Source organism: Sus scrofa, chromosome 2, assembly GCF_054392235.1.
Source record: "Sus scrofa isolate SSC_HxYL_T2T_F1_AM1 chromosome 2, Sscrofa_HxYL_maternal_Yorkshire_Landrace_v2.0, whole genome shotgun sequence".
NCBI lineage: Eukaryota > Metazoa > Chordata > Mammalia > Artiodactyla > Suidae > Sus > Sus scrofa.
The window spans coordinates 81,299,734-81,323,800 of NC_139384.1; the positions used below are offsets into that span (position 1 = coordinate 81,299,734).

At 50.9% G+C, this 24,067-nt stretch overlaps 2 protein-coding genes across 4 annotated transcripts in view; both read right to left on the minus strand.

Moving 5' to 3' along the window:
• HNRNPM (heterogeneous nuclear ribonucleoprotein M) overlaps nt 1–4,904 on the minus strand; it is a 45,065-nt gene extending 40,161 nt beyond the window's left edge. For both annotated transcript variants that reach the window (XM_005654753.4, NM_001244930.1), the window contains 1 exon segment: nt 4,779–4,904. In XM_005654753.4, the coding sequence (XP_005654810.2) occupies nt 4,779–4,891 (113 nt within the window). In that variant the 5' untranslated portion in view covers nt 4,892–4,904.
• Nucleotides 4,905–8,502: 3,598 nt separating this feature from the next.
• Nucleotides 8,503–23,530, minus strand: MARCHF2 (membrane associated ring-CH-type finger 2). 2 transcript variants are annotated; one of them, NM_001244915.1, is given in 5 exon segments: nt 8,503–9,104; nt 11,929–12,138; nt 13,575–13,770; nt 18,754–18,981; nt 23,432–23,522. In NM_001244915.1, coding segments are annotated over 4 exon segments (741 nt in total). In that variant the 5' UTR covers nt 18,930–18,981; nt 23,432–23,522; the 3' UTR covers nt 8,503–8,945.
• Between the last annotated feature and the right edge of the window lie 537 nt (nt 23,531–24,067).

A 24,067-nucleotide genomic window follows, 5' to 3' on the forward strand; every position in this document is an offset into this window, starting at 1 on the left:
TCCCTGGCCTCATTCAGTGGGTTAAGCCATCTGGCTTTGTTGTGGCATACATAGGCCAGCAGCTACAGCTCCAATTTAACTCAGAGCCTGGGGACTTTCATATGCAAAAAAAGCAGCAGCTTGGTAGAAGTTAGGTGAGTATCTAAGGGAGCGGCACAAGTGACTAAGAGGTAAGGTCACACATCTAGTCTGAAGGCCCAAAGTTTCCAGCTCTTTGCTAGGCCTCAGTTCCTTCCTCTGTGAAAGGAGATTACTATCCACACACAGGTTTAAAGGAGAAGCTTGGCACACTAACCACGGCAATGATATATTTCTGTACAAAGAATTTTTTTGGAGAGAGTGATTTCACTCCTAGCCTTCTACCATTGCACATATTGATCAGGCTTTAAAACTAGCCCAGTGGGGAGTTCCCATCCAGCACAGTGGTTAACAAATCCGACTAGGAATCATTAGGTCTCGGGTTCGTTCCCTGGCCTTGCTCAGTGGGTTAAGGATCTGGCGTTGCTGTTGAGATGTGGTGTGGGTTGCAGTCGCAGCTCGGATCCCGCGTTGCTGTGGCTCTGGCATAGGCCGGTGGCTACAGCTCCGATTAGACCCCTATCCTGGGAACCTCCATATGCCGTGGGAGCAGCTCAAGAAAAGGCAAAAAGACAACAACAAAAATTAAAAAAAAACTAGCCCAGTGGGACCATGGCTAAGGAAACCTAGGCATTCTACTCCTTATAGGCTACCAAAAGAGCAATTCAGCCTTCACCTCTATGACTGCAAAACATGATAATGGGAGAACCTATCTGAGAACCCTTAAATGAAACAAGCAACCTAATCTGCAAACTAATATTTCCTTGCTTATCCATGAATAAAATCAAATATCAAAATAAGAGCAAAGACCTAGGAGCAGGCAGCATGCATTCAAGCAATCCAGGGCTCCCATTCTAATCCTGAGCTCACAATCTATTATGTCTCAAAATTATTTTTATCAAGTATACAATCACTTTGGTTTTCAGCAAACACTCAAATCACTGCAAAGCACAGAGAATCTGGTTTAAATTAAAACAAACAAAAAGCACAAAACACAAACCGCTTCAAATAACTGTGTTTAGTAATACCTCGGTGGTATTGTGGAAGCAGCAAGGGCTTTGGAGTCAAGATGGTCTCCCCCAGACACTTTGGGTCATTTTCCTTAACCTATGGTTTCTAAATTGTTAATGTTTTTCTCGACTGTAAAACAGCAGCAACACTAACATTACCTCCCCAGGAATGTATACTAAATTTTCATTTTTAAAATAGCCAATTCAGGAGTTCCCGTTGTGGTGCAGTGGTTAACGAATCCGACTAGGAACCATGAGGTTGCGGGTTCGGTCCCTGACCTTGTTCAGTGGGTTAACGATCCGGTGTTGCCGTGAGCTGTGGTGTAGGTCGCAGACGTGGCTCGGATCCTGCGTTGCTGTGGCTCTGGCGTAGGCTGGCGGCTACAGCTCCGATTAGACCCCTAGGCCTGGGAACCTCCACATGCCACAGGAGCGGCCCAAGAAATGGCAAAAAGACAAAAATAAAATAAAATAGCCAATTCATTTTTTAGTTTTCTGATTCAGTCACAAGCTTAATCTAGAAATGGAGAAGGTTAAATCACTGGTTTTTAAGAGTGTGGTCCAGGGAGTTCCCGTTGTTGTGGCACAGTGGCTAACGAATTCAACTAGGAACCATGAGGTTTCGGGTTCGGTCCCTGGCCTTGCTCAGTGGGTTAAGGATCCGGCGTTGCCGTGAGCTGTGGTGTAGGTCACAGATTCGGTTCAGATCCCGCGTTGCGGTGGCGTTGCTGTGGCTCTGGCGTAGACCCCTAGCCTGGGAACCTCCATATGCTGCTGGAGTGGCCCTAGAAATGTCAAAAAAAAAAAAAAAAAAAAAAAAAAAAAAAAGAGTATGGTCCAATCTTTATTTTTTTAATTAATTAAAAAAATTTTTAAATTGAATCTTAAATATTCCTCTAAAATAAATGCTTTTACCCCTTAACTAAAATATACTCTAACTCTGAATCTTGACTTACTTTAGATGGAATAGATTTCTCATCAAAATAAAACAATTCCTCCTCTGAAGAAAAGGAATTGCAAACAAGCGATCTTATGTGGGGGTCCACATCAAGCTTGCTATCCCACTGCCTTTTAGGTTTACAGCACACTCCACTCCTGATGGAGACAAAGGTAAAAATACCCTAGTTTCACTCACTTCCCATCCCTCAAAGGCTTTCATGATAAAAATCTAAATGCCTTAGCCTGGAATTCATTGCCCACCAGCTGGCCCCCAGTGTTCCAGCAGTTTCAGTTCTTTACAAATTTGCAAAGAATATATCAAAATCCCTAGTCTTTGGACACTCCTCTTTGACTCTTCCCTATCACCTTTCATCCTCCTCCTCCTCCTGGAAGAACATCTCCTGCCCATCCCCCAACAAGTTGGTGGGGGGGGAGGGGAGCCCCTTCATACCCATACCTGGTTAACTCCTTTTACCTCAATCACAGCACAATTACCTTAATACAAAAATATTCATTAGCCTCCCCTTATGAGCATGGGCTTCATTTTCTAAAGACCTCTGTTTGGGGAGTTCCCCTGTGGCCAAGCAGGTTAAGAACCAGACTAGAATCCCTAAGGATGTGGGTTCCATCCCTGGCCTCACTCAGTAGATTAAGGATCCAGCGTTGCTGTGAGCTGTGGTATACATCGCAGATGCAGCTCTGATCCCCCACTGCTGTGGCTGTGGTGTTGGCTGGCAGCTGCAGCTCTGATTCAACCCCAGACTGAGAACTTCCATATGCCGCAGGTGCAGCCATAAGAAGACAAAAAATAATAATAATAAAATTTAAAGAGTTCTACTTCAAAAGCCTCATAATGCAAAAAAAGGGAAACAAAAACCACAGTTTTCCAGTGGCCCTACAAGAAAGATCTAAGTGTTGTTAACTTCCTAAAATACTCTCTATTAAGCAGTCCCAGATTCTTTTCAACTAGAGCTCTTTTGTCTTGAAAACCTTCAGATTCTAATGTGTTATGTTTGTCAAATAAAAGTCACAATATGACTATTTTGAAATGGACAGTAGAAAATGGGAAAGTTGAAAAATGTACCCCAGATGTTAAAATCTGTAACTGATAACTTCTCAGCTAATACAGTTCTAGCAGCACTCCATCCTGTGATAACTGCTTTGATAGGAGAAAAAAAAAAAGGAAATCAAATGTATCTTCCAAATACAACCCTCAAAAATCCTACTAGGCTCCCTACTAGGTAATGAAAAAAGTCTAGATGAACAAGGCCCTTTCCAGAGCTTTCAATAATAAAGGGTTGGGAATACTTTCTCTTTATTTCCAGGGACCAGTAACCATGGTATTCTGTCCCCCACCCCCAAGTTTAGCAACATGGCTATTATTTAGTGAGTGTTTATTAACAAAGTTCTTTAACTACATTCACTTTTACTTCCCACAAACTCTAATGATGCACATTAAAAACTTGTGTAAAGACAAATTCAGAAAAGACAGAACGCCTAACACAGGTAACCAGGAAGAGAGGGAGATGGGAAGTTATTGTTTAATGGCTACAGTTTGTTTGGGATGATGAAAAAGTTGTGGACATGGACACTGGTGATAGCTGCACAATACCGCCAACACACTTGATGCCACTGAATCGTACACTTGAAAATGATTAAAATTGTACACTTGAAAATGATTAAAATTGTAAACATCTTCGGTTGTTACAATTCCCACCCCCCAATAATTTTTTTTAACGTCCATGGGAAATCAAATGCGCACCCAGGCTTCCCCTCTCCTCCCCCCACAGCTGCTGGTCGGGGCCAAAAAGTCTCTCCGCATTTTTCAGAGGCTGTAATCACAATGAGTGGGGTTCACGAGAACACAGGACGTTACTTTAAAGTGTTAAGAAAACCTTAAATACCAAGGACCCAAGAAAGAGCCTCAAACAGGACTCGAAAAGGTGACGGAGTTTGGATTGGGTGAATCCGCCTAATGATGGAAAACCTTCTGGAACACGGAAGAGGATGTTTCCCTTTTATTCCCTACACTTTGTTTTTACGGCTGAACACTGAAGAACAAACGGTTCGATCTCTTCACAAATACCTACTGCGCACCTGGGAAGGAGGTGAGGGACCTGAGCCTGCGCCTGAGCGTCGGGCAAGGGGCGGTTCCGACCGAGGCATTTCCCGCGAGGCGGGGGCGGGAGGGGGGGGAGGGGAAGGCGCGGGGAGGAGGTGCCCCGAGCCGGCCTCGCGGTCCTTCCCGGTACCTACCCGCCTCTGCTACCGTTTACCCAGACTGACCGCGCGCAAAGCCCTGCGTGCGCACTCCCTCCCCTCCCCTCCCCCCACTTTACGGATCGAGAAACTGAGACCCCGGGCGATAGGGAAGGGATGCGAAACCACGCGCCCAAGGTCATCCGATAGGCCAGCGGGTCGCGGGCTCTCAGACTGGTCGGCTTCTGCGCCCGCGCGCCATTATCCCCGCACGCAGAGTCTGGGCCTGAGGCCTCGGCGTCGGCGTCGGATCCGGCCTAGAGGGACCGGAGAAGTTGAGAGCCGAAGCATGGGAGGAGGGAGCGGTCCTGAAGACGCTCCCGGGGCCGCCCAGCTTCACCTCTCACAGTCTTTGACGCCCCTATTCTCGGCAGACCCTGCCGGGAAGGCTCGGCCAAAGCCGCGCCTGGAGAAGGCCGCCAACAGACCTAACGGAGCTGCCGCCGACCGCCGTGAAAGTGCCCGGCCTGAGAGAAGCCATAGGATACTCACCCTTTCGGGCCTGGAGCTCCGTTGCCGGTCGGCACGCCGGGCGCGCCGCTCTCCTCCTCCATTTTAGGCTCTGTCGCCGCCACCTCGGCCGCCGCTTCGACCCCTGCCGCCATTTTCTTCGCGTCTGGGCTTTGTGTGAGCGAGCGGGCTGCGCGGCGCTGCGCCTGCGCGCTCACATGACCCGGCGCGACCAGTAACGCCTGCGCGCGCCGCGGCGGCCTCCGGCCTCTTTCCCTCACGCCCCGGGCCACGCCCCCCGCCGCGCGCAGGCGCAGACCATCAGCTGTTAATTCATTCTCGCGTTTGGCACCTCCTGGATTCACCATCCGCTCTCGAGGTCTGGCAGGGGAGGCATCCTTCCATTCCCCTACCCGGACCCAGTAACTCCAAGGTATCTGCAAACAGAGCTGGGGCAGAAGGGCAGCGAAATACTATACTAGGCTATAAGCGAGTTAGCCAGGCAAGGGTAGGACACTGAAGGGCCAGGCAGTAGGACAGATGTGCAAAATGCTCTCTCTAAGCAAGTATCCTGCACCAAGAATACCTGGGCTCTATCCGACCTATCTCCCCACCGCTCTAAGAACTCCTGGATGCAGAGCCCATGGACTAAGTCCCTCTCACCGAACCCATCCATTACAAGCCAAACGCATGACTGGAGACTTAGTATGTGCTTATGCACGTTTCCTGAGTGAATGAAAAAGCAAGAAGCCAAACGTGATAGAGATCACATAATGGAAGAAATGGTGGGGTCCTTGCTGCCTGATCTTGGGTCCCTCTGTCTCCCTTCCCCAGAAGCCACCCCTATCTGGAACTTTGAAATGCTTTACTGGATCTTGCATGAGTTCCCACCTAACCACCAAACTCTAAGCTCACAAAGGAAGAGATGTGGAGTTCCCGTCGTGGCGCAGTTGTTAACGAATCCGACTAGGAACCATGAGATTGCGGGTTCGGTCCCTGCACTTGCTCAGTGGGTTAACGATCCGGCGTTGCCGTGAGCTGTGGTGTAGGTTGCAGACGCGGCTCGGATCCCGCGTTGCTGTGGCTCTGGCGTAGGCTGGTGGCTACAGCTCCGATTCGACCCCTAGCCTGGGAACCTCCATATGCCGCGGGAGCGGCCCAAGAAATAACAAAAAGGCAAAAAAAAAAAAAAAAAAAAAGGAAGAGATGTTTTGTTTTGTTTTCCTCTCCCTCTCACTGAATAACTACATTTCCTTCCACTCTGGGGGACTATCCCACCTGCCGCATCCTCCTCCAAATAAAACGCTTAATTTGGGCTGGTATTCTGAGTGGATTAAGAACTTCAGTCCCAGAGAATAAACCCAGTAGCCCAGCCTGATCCGGAGGCTAGGCCCCACCCTCTCCTTTCAGCTCCCGTTCCCACAGACTTCCCAAACTCTTCAGACTCACAGGTTTCCTTCAAGATTGCCCTTTGCAAGCCCCTCCCCTCCTAAAATCTCTGATCTACTAAAATCCTCTGTTCCTTTTTTTTCCCCCCTAGGTACTTTATTTTTTTTTTTATTGCTCAATGAATTTATTACATCTATAGCTGTACAATGATCATCACAATCCTAAAATCCTCTGTTCTTACCAACCCTTTTCCCATGGCCCCACTGGGATCTCAATTTACCTTTCTCCCTCTCTAGACCAGAAGGGGCCCTGGTCCAGAAGAAGCCAAAGCCTCACAAATCTCTGAATTCCCTTGTCCCACAGGACTCAAAAATTGCAGAAGAGGGAGTTCCCTTCATGGCTCAGTGGTTAATGATCCCGACTAGGATCCATGAGGATGTGGGTTCGATCCCTGGCCTCCCTTCATAGGTTAAGGATCCAGTGTTGCCATGAGCTGTAGTGTAGGTTGCAGACACAGCTAGGAGCCTGCGTTGCTCTGGCCCTGGCATAGGCCAGCAGCTGCAGCTCTGATTTGATCCCTAGCCTGGGAACTTCCATATGCTGTAAGTGTGGCCCAAAAAAAAAAAAAAAAAAAAAAAAAAAATTGCAGAGGAGTCCACAGCAGTCTGTCAGAATAAGGGAGAGGAGTCCAAAAACAAAACAGCAGGGGGAGTTACTGTTGTTGTGGCTCAGCAGGTTAAGAACCTGACCAACATCCATGAGGATGCCGGTTTGATCCCTGACCTAGCTTGGTGGGTTAAGGATCTGGCGATGCCATTAGCTGTGGTGCAGGCCACAGATGTGGCTCAGATCCTTTGTGGCTGTGTCTGTGGCTGGCAGCTGTAGCTCTGATTTGACCCCTAGCCTGGGAACCTCCATATGCCGCAGGCGAGGCTCTAAAAAGCAAAAAAAAATTTTGCTTCACCTCACACCCCATATTGAAAACTTGCTATAAACAGCTTATTAGAAACAAGTTCCTTCTGCACAGCACGAGGAACTATATCCAATTTCCTGGCATAGACCCTGATGAACAAGAATATTAAAAAGAATGACTGTATTAAAAAAAAGAAGGTATATAGATGTATAACTGAGTCACTCTGTTGTACAGCAGAAATAGCACAACATTGTAAACCAACTATGCTTTCTTTTTTTCTTTTGTTTTTTAGAGCCACAGCCATGGCACATGGAGGTTCCCAGGCTAGGGATCAAATCAGAGCTACAGCTGCCAGCCTACGCCATAGCCACAGCAACACTGGGTCCAGGCGCATCTGTGACATACATCACAGCTCATGGCAATGCTGGATCCCCGACCCACTGTGCCAGGCCAAGGAGCAAACCCGAAACCTCATGGCTTGTAGTCGGATTCGTTTCCATTGAGCCACAATGGGAACTCCACAGACAGAGATTCCTTCACAAAACAACCGACCAGCCAGGCACTGTACTAGGCCCTGATGGATATGCAAACTCAGGTGAGTGAGCCTAAGGCTCTGAGCCTCAGTTTGCCCATCTGCAAATGGGATTAATAAGGGAACCCTGGCACCCATCTCTCAGGAATGCCCTGAGTGGTCCGAGGCAGGGCATTCCCATTGTGGCTCAGCAGTGATGAGCCCAACTAGTACCCATGGGTTTGATCCCTGGCCTCCCTCAGTGGTTAAAGATCTGGCATTACCATGTTGGTCAAAGATGGGGCTGGGATCTGGTGTTGCTCCATATGCCCTCGAGGGTAAAAAGCTCAGAAAGTGCTCAGGAAGGGGATGCTGTCATTATCATGACCATATTCTGCTTCTTTTCCTGAGTCCTCTTGGAAGGGGACACACAAAGCTCAGCCCCAGGGCCAGGCAGACCCGGGGTCAGCCCCAACTCCACTTCCTAGCATTGTAGGACCCTAGATGGAGCCTTCCCTGCTCTGGACCTCAGTCTTCTCATCTGTAAGATGGAGGTAGTAGCCATTCCTCCCACTGAGAATGGTAGTGAGGGTCAGAGGGAAGATGTCCATTAAGGCTCAGAACTGGGCACCCCTTCAGGGTGACCCTAGGTAAGGGGTAAGGGTGAGTATTAGTTTATTAGTGTAAAGGACCCAGCATGGTGTCCTGCCAATGGTAGATGCAATAAGTGGAAACTATGCTTCTTATGTTTATTTATTTTAAATCATTTAATACATGGCCCTGCTACCTGCTCTTCCTTTGAAAACCCAGACTTTGCTTCTAGCCCTGTGTTTCACAACAGATCCCTCAAACCAGCCGAGAGCATTTGCTGTTGCTCTGTTACCTGTGTGGTCCCTGCCTCCCCTGGGTCCCAGGGTCCCATTTTGAGGCCTCGGAAACATGTGACTGACAAGTCCATTTTGTCCAGCAAGGGCTCCTTTTATTCATTCCAGGGTGGGTTTTTGAAACGTGGTGTGCAACTTTATAAAGTCGAGGGTGCCAGGAAAGTGAGCCTGCCAGGTGCGGAAAAGTGCAAGAAGCTTGCAGAACATCCCGGCCCAGTAGGTGCTCTCAGCTCGCCTCTGGCCACGGCTGCTGGCCCAGTAGGTGGACCTCAGAATGAGATCAGGGTACCTGGTCCATCCGAAGCTCGGGACCACGTCCATCCATCCTCCTCGAGTACAAGACAGTGCAAGATGATCTGATGCTATTTTTTTCGCACGGGATCACAGAATCGGCTCTGCTTGGCATCTCTTGGCCTAAGAAGCGTTCTGGCCGTGCAGGAAGGGTCGGGCCGTGGCTGTCCTTCCAAATTCCAGGGCATTGCCAGCTGCCTCTGGTCCTGCCAGCCCAGCCTTCACACAGGTGTCTCCTCTGCCACTTTCTTCAGGAGTCCAGCGGCCAGCGGGGAGTGTTGGGTGCCCTCAGAGCCATCAGAGGTCCGGATCTTCAGGCGCACTTTCTGGTTGGTTCTTCTCCATTCGGAGTACAGCTGGCAATGGTAGCGGAATGAGACCTGTGGGGCATGGCAGAGATGGGAGGGAGGGCCAGCCACCAGCCAGCCTCCACCCACCCTGAGAGCAGAAAACTGGGCCCCTGAAGCACCTGCCTTGACCCAAACCAGGGCCAGGCTCCCGCTTCCAGAAGTCCAGGCACATGGCACAAAGACAGTGCACAAATACTTATTTACTCTCCCTGGGAACCTCCCCACTGCATTCAGGGCCCTGCAAAGTGGAGAGGCAGAGGGTCTGCAGCAGGGGGTGGGTGTGGGGGAGGAGCTCCCTTTCTGTCTCTCAAGGTGGCAGTGAGGCAGTGAAGTGATAGAGTCTCTTGGGTTTTGGGTTGTTTTTTTTTTTTTTTTTTGCTTTTTAAGGCTGCACTGGCAGCATATGAAGGTTCCCAGGCTGGGGGTCAAATCAGAGCTGTAGCTGCTGGCCTACACCACAGCCACAGCAATGCCAGATCTGAGCCATGTCTGTGACCTACACCACAGCTCGTGGCAACGCTGGATCCTTAACCCACTGAGCCAAGGGATTGAACCTGCATCTTCATGGATCCTGGTCAGGTTTGTTAACCACTGAACTATGAAGGGAACTCCCAGATAGAGCCTCTTGGAAGGGGCCAGGTGTCAATGGGTCACATAACTGCCAAAACTTGGAAGCAACTAAGATGTCCTTTAGTAGGTGAGTGAATAAATAAACTGTGGGATAGCCAGACAATGGAATTTTTTGGGTTTTGTTTTGTTTTCTTTTTTCAGCTGCACTCCTGACTTATGGAAGTTCCCGGGCTGGGGATCGAACCTGTGCTGCGACAGAGGTGATGCCAGTTCCTTAACCCACTGTACCACAGTGGGAACTCTCAGACAACCGAATGGTATTTGGTGCTAAAAAGAAATGAGCTACCAAGCCATGAAAAGACATGGAGGAGCCTTAAATGCATATGACTGAGAGAAAGAAGCCAATGTGAAAAGGCTATAGACTGCATTATTCCAACTTTAGAACAGTCTAGAAAAGGTAAAATTATGGAGACAGTATAAGGATCAGTGGTTGCCAGGGGCTGAAGGATGGAAGGATGAACAGGCAGATCACAGAGAACAAGTTTCAGGGCAATGAAAATTTTCTGTATCCACTCTAGTGGTGGATACATTATACATTTGCCTTTTTTTTTTTGCTTTTGCTAGGGGTCAAATCAGAGCTGCAGCTACCGGCCTATACCACAGCCACAGCAACTCAGGATCCAAGCCATGTCTTCGACCTCACAGCCACACTGGATCCTGAACACGCTAAGCGTGGCCAGGGATCAAACCTAGGTCCTCATGGATACCAGTCAGATTTGTTTCTGCTGAGCCACAGTGGGAACTCCTATACATTTGTCTTAAACCCACAAGTTGTTCAACACCAAAAGTGAACCCTTGGAAGTTCCCTGGTGGTTCAGTGGGTTAAGGATCCGGTGTTATCACTGCTATGGCTCAGGTCGCTGCTGTGGGGCAGGTTCAATCCCTGGCCTGGGAACTTCCTCATGCCACGGATGTGGCCAAAAAAAAGAGGAGTGAACCCCTAATGTAAACTATAGACTTAGGGTGATAATGTGTCAATGTAGGTTCATCGATTGGAATAAATTCACGGCACTGGTGCCATGTTGATAGTAGGGGAGGGTTTTTGAGAACTCTGAGCTTCCTGCTCCATTTTGCTGTAAACCTTCAACTGCTCTAATGAATAAGATCCATTAAAAAAAAAAAAAAAAAACACCTTTTTTTTTTTTTTTTCCAAATAAATGTCAATGGTTCATACTCTTTGACCAAGCAAGTTCCAGGGAACATTTGCACGGGTGCACCCAAAACATTGTTTAGAACGGCAAGGAAAGAAGAAGGAAAGGGAAAAAAAAAAAAAACACATTGGAAAGAATCCCAGTGTCCATCAAAAAGGATTAGTTACATAAATATAGCACATCCATACAATGAGTGGCTGTTGAGTGGCTGCCTTTTTTTGAAGGGACATTAGCAAAGTGAAAACAAGCCGACTGCAGAGCACAACCTACGATTTATTTGTGATTAACGAATCTGCTGGTGGATGTGCTGGGAAATAATTCTTGAGGAGGGAACACCTCCACAGCTAAATAACAGTGGTTCCATCTGAGGGTCTAGACTTTGGGGATGTTTCTTCTCTGAGCCAAGGTTCTCATGGCTGCCAGGAGCCAGGGCAAACACCCCCACCACAGACACACTCTCTCAACCCGAGTCACTTTTTCTCTCTCTCTCATTCTCCTGCTCTTTTTTTTTTTTTTTTTTTTTGTCTTTTTGCCTTTTCTTGGGCCGCTCCCGTGGCATATGGAGGTTCCCAGGCTAGGAGTCGAATCGGAGCTGTAGCTGCCGGCCTACACCAGAGCCACAGCAACGTGGGATCTGAGCCGCATCTGCAACCTACACCACAGCTTACGGCAACACCGGATCCTTAACCCACTGAGCAAGGCCAGGGATCGAACCTGCAACCTCATGGTTCCTAGTTGGATTCGTTAACCACTGCACCACAAGGGGAACTCCTCTCCTGCTCTTTCCCCCACAGCCTTTTGGTGTCTCTCTACCTCACTCCCTCTCCCCAGTCCGGTCTTAGTGGGTAGTGGGGCCTGCACTCAGTAGAGGTGATCACATGCCCTTGCATCCTTGGGGCAGCAGGCTCAAGACTGGCTGCCTCGACCTTGGTCAGATTTGGGATCTGGAGCTCCATGAATGCCGGGAATCGCTGCCACCCAAGAGCCACAAGCAGAGGCAGGCAGGGCACCCCCCTCCAAGCTACTGGCCAAACCCCTGGCCTGACTGTTCCCAGATGCCGGAAGCCACTCACCAGTGTCCAGAGGACATAGATGGTGAAGAGGGCGATGGTGAGGGCGATGAGCCCCACGGCTTCCAGCCGGCTGTGGAGCCGGAGGTGGTCCTGGGCCCCGCGCAGGCACAGCCAGCCCGAGATGGCGGCCAGCGGTGTGATGAACAGGAAGCAAACCATGTCACAGCACAGCGTCCGCTTCTCTGTCCGAGGCCCTGGGTCCTTCAGCCACTGTGGGGAAGAAGGGAGGGGGGAGCCGCTGAGGGGAACCGTACCCTGCCGTCCCAAGAGCCTCCACCAAGGGGTGGTGGGTGATACCTCCAGGCCATGCGCCCCCCTCTGCTGATGCCCATCTTCATCGCTGGGCCCTGCAGAACCAGCCTCCTGCCTGGCACCTCCCTCCGCCCCTTCCTTCTTGCAAATACTTACTGAGACCAGGAAAGGCCAGGCCCTGACAGGTGCGGGGCGTTTCTGCCCCATTTTCCGGATGGGGAAACTGAGGGCACAGAGGGCCTGACCCATTTCTGCAAACTCACATGACTGGTCATCCACAAAGCCAGCATCAGAGCCCAGGAAGCCTTGCTCCAGGGCCTGTATGCTCTTGGCCACTGTGCTACACTGCCTGCCACGCTACTCTGCCTGCCACAGATGATGGAGTAAGAGGAATGGGCTTCATCACAAAATTCTGGTGAATGGAATGGAAAGAGTCCCTGCCCATATAGAACTTCCATGCCCATCTTGGGAGGCATGACACACAGCAGATGATCAGGGCGGAGAAGGCTTTGCTGAGGAGGTGGCACCGTAGAGAACCAAATGAGCAGAAGGAGCAGCACGAGGAATGGAGGAAACAGCGCTCCAGGCTGTGGAAACAGCACGTGCAAAGGCACTGGAGTGGGAGTGTGTGGTCCAGACAGAGTGCAGTGGGGCAGGAGGCTAGAGCATGAAAGAAAGAGTTGGGGGGCGGGGTTCAGGCAGGCTGACTCTTCCTTCCACTGCGCTTTTAAGAGCCCAAGTCCTCTGGAAGCCAGGGACCCTTCCAGGAGCCCCTACATCACCCAATCCCCAGCTTCATTGCCCTGCAGCTCTCAGCTGCCCAATGCCAAGCTGGGCAGGGAGGAGCCTAGAGGGCACCCAAGTGGTCAGCAGGGCTCTAGGAAGCTGTGTGGCTCCTACCAGGCCTGGGAATAAACCCAGATCCGTTGACACTCAGACTACAGTTTAAGCTCCAGGTTTGGCCCACAAAATGTAGTAAGGCCACTACCTCTCCTTCTAGGCTCTCCCCTCCTCTAAATCACTCCACTCAAGCCACATGGGCTCTCTCAGGAACACCAAGCTCCTCCTGGCCTCAGGGACTTTGCAATGGCTGTGCCCTCTGCCAGGACTGCCCTTCCCCAGGTTGGGACTCCTTCTCATTCCTTAGGTCTCAGCTTTAGGTCACCTGAAGTGACCAACACAGGAAGGGGGCACAGGGTCTGTCAGGTCTGGAACCTCAGGCCTGCCTTACCCACCCCTATCAGCAGAATTGACCCTGGGGAGAGGAGAGATTCTCCTCATAGAGAAGCCATTTCCCCAGCCCACCAGGATTCCTCCAGGGCAGCTCCCTTCTCTGGCCCCATGCCTGTCTTCCTCCCCTCTGCCCACTCCAACCTCAAGGCTCCCAAGGGTACCTCTGTGAGGGGCCGGGGCCGCTTCTCCACTGCAAACTCCGTGTGGCACAGCTCACAGTAGCTGGTGTTGGATGAGGAAAGCCACCTCTCCAGACAGCTCTTGTGCACGGCGCCCAGTGTGCCAGTGCAACCACAAGGAGACAGCAAGCTCTCCCCATTCGCTCCCTCATGGCAGATCCGGCAGAAGGGACCATCACTAGACACAGAGATGGGACATGTGAATAACAATCAAGCTTCTTGCCTGTGCCTGCTTCACTACACAGTGAACCCCAGCTCAGCATTGCCCCTATGCTGCTACTTGGCAAACTCCTACTCAACCTTCAAAGCCCAGTTCCAAATGACCTTTCCCCTGGAAAACCTTCCCAGATTCCCACACTTAGAGTGACAGGATCCCTCCCCAGCATTGCTAAGGCACGTTTTTCGGTCCAGGGTGAGCATCCCTTGTGCCTGCCCGCCCAGCGTCCACTCCTCCTTTGCCTATAATACTACCCTGATTGTGCTGGGCAACCATCCCACTCTCAACTCTTGGTCCTCAAGATGACACCCCTGATGATCTCAGGCATGACCAATCAAAACACCACACACCCCTGGCCACAGGGGCTGACTCAGGGAAGGTCATGTGTGATGCAATCAAAATCACAGGGACTTAACTCCTGAAATTCTTTTTCTTCCCTAAACTCCAAAACTACAGGCAGCATGGCTGATATGTTTGGAGCTGTAGGCAACAGCCTGGTCTCCAGGTGGAGTCTGCGAATGATGCCAAAACCAAGGGTCACAGAGGAAAGCAGAGCCAAGAGATAAGGAGAGGCAGATTCTCAAGGACATCATCTGGATCCAGCCGCACCTGAAGACCATGCTACCTGAGCAACCTATATATCCAGGGAGAAGAGGTCCTTGGCTCCTCTGCTCTAGTGAGGCTCAGAAAACAAACATAAAAAATGTCTGCAGGAAGCTGCTTCAGGGAAGTCTCAGCCCCAGCCCGGTCTCTGGGGATGCTGGATCCTTCCTGGGGCAGCTCAGGAGACCAGGGGCGTGGCCTCGGTGGGCCCAGAGGCTGTCCAGCACATGAGTCATTGTTTTCCAGACATCTCTGCCCAGGGAGCGGACTGCGGGAACACTCGAAGGAGGCGGAGCAGTAGTACTGTTTTTCAGATAACACCAGTTTCCCCTCAGAAACTTTCTATCCTTTTCTCAGTGTGTCCTGCCAGGGGCAGGGCATGGCTATTTGAAACCAAGAGGCTGAGCTGAGCCCTCAGGTCTGCTTTCTGGTCCTAGGTCCTGGGCCCAGGCTGCTGCTTTCTCCCCGCAACGTCAGAAGGGCACTCTGGCTCCGCTTGGCTCCCACCCTGCTCCCAGGCTCCCCACACACATCAAGTTAATAGGAAAGGGATCCCTCCCCCGGAAACCAAGCTGAGAGGTGGAAATGATGCATATCTTGCGGGATGATCCACGTCAGTTCAGGGTTTGTCCCGGGGCACCCTACTTTGGAGGTGCAAGTTCAGAGAAAACAAGACACAAGAGCACTGATTTTTTCTTGAGCACTTAGGAGGTACCACGCCCCATTCAAGGGTAACATCTGGGTTAAGCGGTCTTGTTCTCACAGGGAGCCTGTGAGGAAGGCCCCCCTTGTACAGATAGGTTAAACAGAGGCATGGAGGGGTTAACCTGTTTGTGCAAACTCACATAGCTAGTGGTCGGTGAAGCTGGGATTTGAACCCAGGAAGTTGCTCCAGGGCCTGTGTACCCTGAGCCACTCTGTTGCCTGCCACAGGTGGTAGGGCAGCAGAAATGGGCTTCATGCTTGAAATTCTGGCAGGGAAATAATGCAAATGACATGAATGAGGAGGAAATGGGATGGGGCAATGGGTAAGAAATCCAGTGACCCCGGTGGGGCCACCCAGAGCATACCCCATGGGCAGGAGAAGAGAGAGCATGAGTGAGGAAGAAAATAAGAGCCCTGTGGAATCAGGCAGCAGGAGGAGGCCAGATGGGAGGGCCAGGGGTGCAGAAATGCTCAGGGCAGCTTCCAGGAGGGTCGAGGCCAGCTCACAGAGGTCAGAGGGGCCCAGATGCTAGCCCCAAGCCTGTGCCTCTGTGGGTTGTCCTGGGCCCTGGAGAGGCTTCTTGGGCCTTCCTCTTTGGCCTCTGAAGGTTTCAGGGTCCAGAACTCTCTTCCCCACTGGGGGCATCTTGTGCCCCCAGGAATCAGAGTCTCCTTTGAAGTGAAATGGAAGGTTGATTGATTTTATGGTCATGGAACCAGCCAGGCACTGATTACACTATCTTTGTCCCCCACCCTGGCTGCTCACGGACGGCAGGGGCTGGCTGGGAGGAGGAGTCACAGGGTGAGGGGAAGGAGGAGGACAGCAACCTGCTTGCGTGGCCTCTGCCAATCCCGGCCCCTCCCAGCACTGACGCCTGGGGAGACTGACCAGGAAGCTGCAAGGAAGGCCACTTCCCTGAAGGATGATGACCCTGTGGAATAATAGCAGCCTTCCCTCTGGGAAGGGTTGTTCTTTTGCCCTGGCCTTCAGCCTGGGCAAGGTGGGGTTGGGCTGCCTCAAAAGGCAGAGGGGATAGCCAGCAAAAAAGAACATCATCTTGCTATTTGCAGCTGCATGGATGGACTTGGAGGGCTCTATGCTAAGTGAAATAAATCAGAGACACAGATACCATAAGCTCTCACTTATATGTGAAGTCTAAAAAAATACGGCAAACTAATGACCATAACAAACAGGCAAAAAAAAAAAAAAGCTGACTCACAGATAGAACAAACTAGTGGTTACCAGTGGGGAGAGGGAAGGGGGGAAGGCCACTATAGGGGTAGGGGAGAGGCTAACAAACCATCAGGTATAAGACAGGCTACAGGGATGTATTGTACAACACAGGGAATACAGCCAACATTGTGTGGTAACTGAAAGAAGTGTAATCTTTCAAAAAACGTATAAACGTTTTTAAAATTTAAAAAAAATCGAAAAAAAAAGGAGGGAGAAATGTATACATGTAAGGATAACTTGATCCCCTTGCTGTACTGTGGGGGAAAAAAATAAATTATAAAAAAAAAAATCACACTACCATATAATCCAGCCAACCCCACCCCCACCCCCACTGCCCAAAAAAGGCTGGGGGCCAGATCAGGAGGGCCCTGTGGTCTCAGTGGGCTGGGCTGTCCTGACCACCTGCTGGCCCGAGGAGGGGCTGCTCTGCTGCTGCTGCTTGCCTGGATCTCTGAGGGTGGTAGGGGAGGCTGATAGGACTGAACACCCCCCCACACCCAAAGGGGAGCCCTAGATTCAAGCCTCAAGCTCTGCTCACTGGCAGGTGTCCAGCTCCCTCTGGGTCTCTGTTTTCCCAGGTGTGAAAATAGAGAAGGGTGGGGCAAGGTGAAGTGAACTCACTCATTGCCCCTCAGGAGCCCAGTGGAGGGAGACCTCCTCCCTGTCTCTGGCCCTGATAGCTCTGGCTAGGAAGCCCCTGAGCCCACAAGGATCCTTGTTCCCAACCTGGCTACACCTCCAGCCACACAGATCCTGTCCTGACTTCAAGGGGTCTGATGGAGATGCAGACAGAAAAATAACATCCTGGAGTTCCCGTTGTAGCTCAGCAGGTTAAGAACCTGACTAGGATCCATGAGGATGTGAGTTCAATCCTGGCCCTCAGTGGGTTAAGGATCTGGCAGGTATGCTCCCGCCCCCCAAAAAATATAACACAAAAACCCAACATCCTGGAGGAAGGCCAGAGGGAGAATTCCAATCTCATCCGGGCTCAGGCAAGGCTTCCTGAAGGAAGTGATGCCAGGCAAAGACTGAGAGGGTGACCAGGAGCGGGCTCCCTCCAAAGCACTGCAAGGCTTCCATCTGCTTCTTTTTATGTTTAAATGAAAAGCTTAAGAATTAATTCTGACACCTGCTACAACAGAGATAAACCTTGAGGACTTGATGCTCAGTGAAGTAAGCCAGTCACAAAAGGATAAATACTGTCTGATTCCACTTATAGGAGGTCCCTAGAGGAGTCAGACGCGTAGAGACAAGAAGTAGGATGGTGGGAGCCAGGGGCGGGGGCGGGGGGGGGGGTGCGGGGATGGAGAATTAGTGCTTAGTGAGGACAGAGTTTCAGTTTTGCAAGATCAAAAGAGTTGTGGGGTTGAAAGGTGGTGATGGTTGCACAACAATATCAAAGTACTTAAAGCCACTGAGCTGTACACTTTTTTCCTCTTCTTCTTTTTTTGGCTGCCCCGAGGCATATGGAGTGCCTGAGTCAGGGATCAGATCTGAGCTGTTGCACTGTGGCAACACCAGATTCTTTTAACCCACAGTGCTAGGGGATCCAACCTGCTTTTTGGCACTGCAGAGATGCTGATCCCCTTGTGCCACAGTAGGAATGACTCTTTTTTTTTTTTTTTTTTTTGGTCTTTTTAGGGCCGAGGCATATGAAGGTTCCCAGGCTAGGGGTCGAATCAGAGCCACATCCTCACGGATACTAGTTAGATTCGTTAACTGCTGAGCCACAATGGGAACTCCACTACACTTTTTTTTGAACTGTACATTTTTATTTTTATTTATTTTTGTATTAAAAAAATTTTTTTTTCCCATCTCTTGGGCCACTACGGCATATGGAAGTTCCCAGGCTAGGGGTCAAATCGGAGCCATAGCCACCGGCCTACACCACAGCCACAGCCACAGCAACTCGGGATCCAAGCCATGTCTGCAGCCTACACCACAGCTCATGGCAATGCTGGATCCTTAACCCACTGAGCAAGGCCAGGGATCGAACCCGAAACCTCATGGCTTCTAGTCGGATTCGTTAAACACTGGGCCACGACAGGAACTCCTGAACTGTATATTTTTAAATGGCCAAGAAGGTAAACTGTATGTTCTATTCCACTCCTACCCTACCCCACCCAACCCTGCCTTGCCATCCGCAACATCAGGAAGTTCCTAGGCCAGGGATTGAACTTGCACCACAGCAGAATTCCTGGAGTTTCTGCTTTTCCTGAAGAACCAGACCTGGCTAGCTCAGGCCTCTGTTTCCATGTGGTGATTGCTGATTGGACCCCTTTTTCTGGTTTCTATGCTCTCCTGGTGCCTCCAGGCAGTTGGATTCGGTCTGGGCTGGGGCTCTGCTTTGGCCCAAGAGTGGAGTGAGTGAGGGCAAAGATCTTGGCTTGGTCACCACTCACCTCGGCGTGTCCAAGGCCCGGATGACAGTGGAGAGGAGCCGGCCGTCCCTTGAAGTCACCTGGGCCACATACTGGGGTGGCCCAAGGCCCGTGGCCTCCACAACCTTGGAGAAGGCAGGGCTGTCAGAGCAGTCACACAGGGAGCCAGGGAGGTGACAGCAGTCACCCGTCGTCATGGCCACAGGGAGCCCCACGTCCTCAGGGCCCAAGGCCCATGGTCCCAGGAGCCTGGGGAGAGCCAACAAGAAGATTAAGAGCAAGGTAAATCCAGCTCTCTGAGCCTTGGTGGCCCAGTCTGTAAGATGGGGCTTTGTAGGGGGCTGCAAGGATTCAATGAGATCACATCTGCAGCTCAGCCCAGGCCTGGCGCACTCAGAGGTTCCATCATATTATCTCTGACTCTCCGAAGGAAAGCCCACCCAGCCCAGCCCACGACACCACCTTTTCAGACAGGAGAACAGCACTTAACATGGAGTGAGCAGCTTCTGTGTGGCAGGCCCCAAGCATATAACTTTCTGGGACCAGAACCATGCCTGCCAACCCTTAGAGACTATTCTCTATGGACCGATTCCCAGAGCTGGGCTCAGAAAATATAAGCTTCAGGAGTTCCCATTGTGGCTTAGCAGGTTGTGAACCCAACTAGTATCCATGAGGATTTGGGTTCAATTTCTGGTCTCACTCAGTGGGTTAAGGATCCAACATTGCTAAGAGCTACAGGGTAGGTCACAGATGCAGCTCGGATCCTGCATCATTATGGCTGTGGTGTTGCTGTGGCGTAGGCTGGCAGCTGCAGCTCCGATTCAACCCCTAGCCTGGGAACTTCCACATGCTGCAAATTTGGCCCTAAAAAAAAAAGAGTATAAGCCTACTTTGGAGTGAGTCAAAACTGAGCTAGAAACTTGGCCCAACAGACCAGAATAGTGAGTCACCTTGACCCTTCTGGTTCATGGCATCTTATAGGACTCTGAACTCCTTGATAATGCAGGCCATCTAGGAAGTGGCCCAGGCTGAGGAGGACTGTGGCAGTCTCTGTTCCCACTTGCCAGAGCAGCTGCCCTCATCCATGCCTCTGTGCCCAAGAAGAGGCCACAGGAGAGAGCTGGAGCCTCAGGCAGCAGTCTGAAGCCCCCCAGGTCTGACCTGCCAGAAGGAACCCTTGGCAAGCTCCTCTCCCATCCTAGAACCAGGCAGAAAGGCTTATGTGTTTCCAAGAATTTCCCCAAAAGTAATAGAGGCCTCTTGAAGCTGATACAGGTACGCTGGAGCTAAAGATCTCTGTCCCAAACTTGTTTCACACTCCACTGTTTGTCCCCAGGGGCTATGGTACAGAGACACCAGAAATACTCACTTAGGTACCCCTACAGCTAGTTTTTACCAACCCTTGCCAGTTAAACTTTGAGGCCGAAAGGGCAGGTGGCTGGGGGGAAGCAGTGTAAGTCACTGGCTAACTTTCTGCTGACAGATCAACACTCTCAGAACAGCTCTGCCAGAACCCCTCCCGGGCCAACCTCCCCACTACTTTTTTTGGCTGTGCCATGGCATGCAGAAGTCCCCAGGCTGGGGATTAAACTCAAGCCACAGCAGCAACCAAAGCCATGGCAGTGACAATGCTGGATCCTTAATCCACTGAGCCACCAGGAAACTCCCCAGCAGGCCCTTCTGAGCCTCCATAGTTGGGCTGCTGTCAGCCAGATAAGCAAGTGTCGGCCCAGAGGCAGGACGAGCCCAGCAGGAAGGCTGTGTGACCGAGATAACATCCGCAGGGCAGTGGCCAGCCTGCCATGTTGTATACACTGCTGTCCCTCCGAACGTCTGTAACCAGAGTTTCCAACTCAGAGGTCAGCAGGGAAGCCACTGGGCTACCCAAGGGGATGCACGCAGAAGGGAATTCACCCCTCTGTTCCTCCAAGGATGGGCATTTCCATGTCTGCAAGTAATTGGGAATCACAAGAATCATCACAGCTCCTGTATGTTAAGTTCTGCCATTTCTTTTGTTTTTTTAATAGGGCCCCACCCATGGCATATGGAAGTTCCCAGGCTAGGGGTCACATCAGAGCTGCAGCTGCCAGCCTACACCACAGCCACAGCAACGTGGGATCCAAACCACATCTGCAAACTATACCACAGTTCACGGCAACACTGGATCCTTAATCCACTGAGTGAGGCCAGGGATCGAACCCTCAACCTCATGGATACTAGTCGGATTCGTTCCCACAGCACCATAAGGGGAACTCCTAAGTTCTGCCATTTCTAATGAAAAACATTGGTAACTCTGCTGATGCAAGGCCTGCAAATCACCAAAATAATAAGAGCACCTACTCTTTTTGTTTGGTTTTGTTTTATTTTGGCCAAGCCCACAGCAGGCAAAAGTTCCAGGGCCAGGGATCAAACCTAGACAACAGCTGCATCCAAGCCACAGCACTATAGCTTCTTAGTCTGCTGAGCCACCAGGGAACAGCTAGCAGGTACTGTTTATTAAGTACCTACTGCAAGCTGTGTACTGGACTAAGCTTAATGAACTCAAACAGTTGTTTTAAGTGTCTCCTTCAAAGGTCACCTCCTCAGAGAAGGCTTCCCTGACCACCTCAGCCAAAGTGCCATTGGTGTCCACATTATTGCCATCACAAAATGTGCCCCTCTCTGAAATGTTCTTATTTCTTCATCTACTGGGTTGGTTTGTTTTGTCTTTTTAGGGCTGCACCCTTGGCATATGGCAGTTCCCAGGCCAGGGGTCCAATCAGACCTGCAGCTGCCCATCTACACCACAGCCATAGCAACACAGGATCCAAACTGTGTCTATAACCTACACCGGGGCTCACGGCAATGCCAGATCCTTAATCCACTGAGCAGGGCCAGGGATCAAACCCACATCCTCACAGATATTACTCAGGTTCATAACCCACTGAGCCACAATGAAAACTCTGAAATGCTCTTATTTCTTTGTCTACTGGTTTGACCATGTCTGCCTTCTACTCATTGGTCATCTCCAGTGCCTGGCCCTGTGTCTGGCAGAGAGTTGCTGCATTCATTTCTCAGTCCCTATTCTGTGTAAGAGCAGGGTAAGAGAGCCAGGTCTCTTGCTCCCCAGACACTGGTCTGAAAGAACCCATGATGGGAATCAGAGATATTTAAAGGCTAGATATCTGTGAAGACCACAGAGGCTTGGACTTGGAAGAGGCCAAACTCAAGGCTGGATGCAAGGATAGGGTGGCTGCAGGCTGGACTTGGCTCTGAGGCTGCTGGAATGGGAGAGCGAATCAAACTTGGCCCAACAACTGGAGATGGATTTCATTAAGTCTTCACAACAAACCTATGACCTAAGTCCAATAATTACCTCCATTGGATTGGTGAGGAGACTGAGGCTCAGAGAGGGGCAACTACTTGCCCAAGATCTCACAGCTAAGACGGACAGTGTCAAGATTTGAACTTCATCTAGTGAGTGGTTCTGGGACTGAAAAGACCTGGGTTCTTTTAGGTCCTGACTCTGTTGCTGATGCTGTATCTCCTGGGACAAGTCACTGAGCTTCTCTGGACCTCATCCTTCCCCTCTGTCAGATAAGTTTGCAAAGCTAGTGGACTGTGTCTGCTGAGGGGTTTCCTGAGAAGAAGCTCCCAGGTTCAATTCCTCCAGCAAAACTTGCCCTGGGCTCAACCTTTCCACACCCACCCAGCCTCCTTTATTTGAGGGCAGGAAACTGAGGGAAGAAAAGTCAGAGGACCCTAACTCCCCACAGTATCATCTCAGTACAGCTGCTTCACTCTCTGGGCCTCGGTTTTTCTCTTCTGTATAATGGGGGTTCCAGCTCTTACACGCATAAATAAGAATGAGTTGATAAATATTAGCTTTTAGTTTAATTACTGTCATCAGCATATAGAGCTGTTGACAAGGTTTGATGAGACAAGGCACAGCCAGTGCCTGGCATACAGTAAGCACTCAACAAATGCTCATTAGTTTGTTGTTGTTGTTGTTGTTGTTGTTTTAGGTTAAATGTGGAGCCTAAGAAATGCATTCATTTTTCTTCACTTACCACAGAGAAGCTCCCATGTGCCCTTCAGTACTTGCATGGCCCTGTACCGAGGCCAGGTTCTAAGCCCAGCTCTGATCTTTAGTTGTTTTGTAGCCCTGGGCAAAAGACTAGACCACTCTGAGCCTTGATTTCTTCATCCATATAGCAGGAAACATTTTTAGTACTTCTACCTAATATTGTCCCTAGAGGACAAAATGAGCTAATCCTATAAATTCTGGCTATCCCGTTTTGAGCACCCTCTAACAGCCAGGCACTCTGCTAAGCAAGTGCCTGTGTTATTCTATTTACAATTTCCTCTGAAAAGGAGGTTGGGGAAGGTGACTTGTCACTTACTGATCGCCTACTGTGTGCACAGCGCTTTCCTCATTTGCCACCTCCGGAATCCTCCCAACAGCCCCATTAGGTTGGCGCTGGGATGACCCGGTTTCATGGATAAGAAAATCCAACTCAGAGAGACACCTACTGTGTGTCCGACTCCGGGGGACCTCCTGCCGTCTCCGAAAGGGAAATTGCGATCCCTTAGTCCCTGGGAAGGCTGAGGCCGAGGGTCCGACTCCGGCGGTCCCGCCTGGGGGTCAGGCTCGGGCCTCAAACTAGGGGCCGGCCCGCGGATCGGCACCCCCTGGTCCCATCCTCTCGCCCGTGCCTACCTGATCCGCGGCCGGGCCGGGCAGCCGCGCAGGCCCCTCCGCTCGCCCCGGCCCTGGTCCCGGCCCGGCCGGTCCCGTCAGCGCCGCTAGCTCCGCTCCGCCGGCACCTGCGTCCGGACACCGCCCGCCGAGCCGACGGTGCCACGGACCAATGGCGACCGCCTCTCGTCTATGCTGGCCAATTGCCTTGCACGTCCCGCCCTAGGAGGCGGGGTCAGAGGCGACAGGGACGTCCTGGGCCGCACAGGCTCCGCGGCGCAGGAGCTACTGGCTCCGCCCCTGCTGCGTCCTGGCTCCGCCCCAGACTCGGCCCCGCCCCATCCTGACTCCGGGTACCCGCGGGGCTGGTGGCGCCACCTGCAGACGACTAGAGCTTGCTGATAAATAAAACCGTTACAAAATTCAGCTTGACACAGGCAAAGGGATTTGTAAGTGTCAATCACCTCCTTTAAGCTCCTTATCAGTCCTGGGGGAGGGATGAAACATCCGATCACATTTTACAGAGAGGAAGCAGAAGTCTAGAGAGGGGACCTGGAAGGTCAAAGCCAATCTCATTTATTCATCATTCACATTCATTAATGCATGTAATAGATTCATTCACTAGATGTAAAAAACATCCATTGAGAGGGTCTATTA

What these genes read in the sequence shown, in the direction of transcription:
- MARCHF2 (XM_005654752.4), bottom strand. Translation starts at nt 18,929, where the DNA reads ATGACGACGGGTGACTGCTGTCACCTCCCTGGCTCCCTGTGTGACTGC. An exon ending in CGGGCCTTGGACACGCCGAG is followed by an intron (nt 13,771 to 18,753) that starts GTGAGTGGTGAC and finishes CTCTGTGTCTAG; the next exon opens with TGATGGTCCCTTCTGCCGGA. An exon ending in GGCCCCGGCCCCTCACAGAG is followed by an intron (nt 12,139 to 13,574) that starts GTACCCTTGGGA and finishes TCTTCCCCACAG; the next exon opens with TGGCTGAAGGACCCAGGGCC.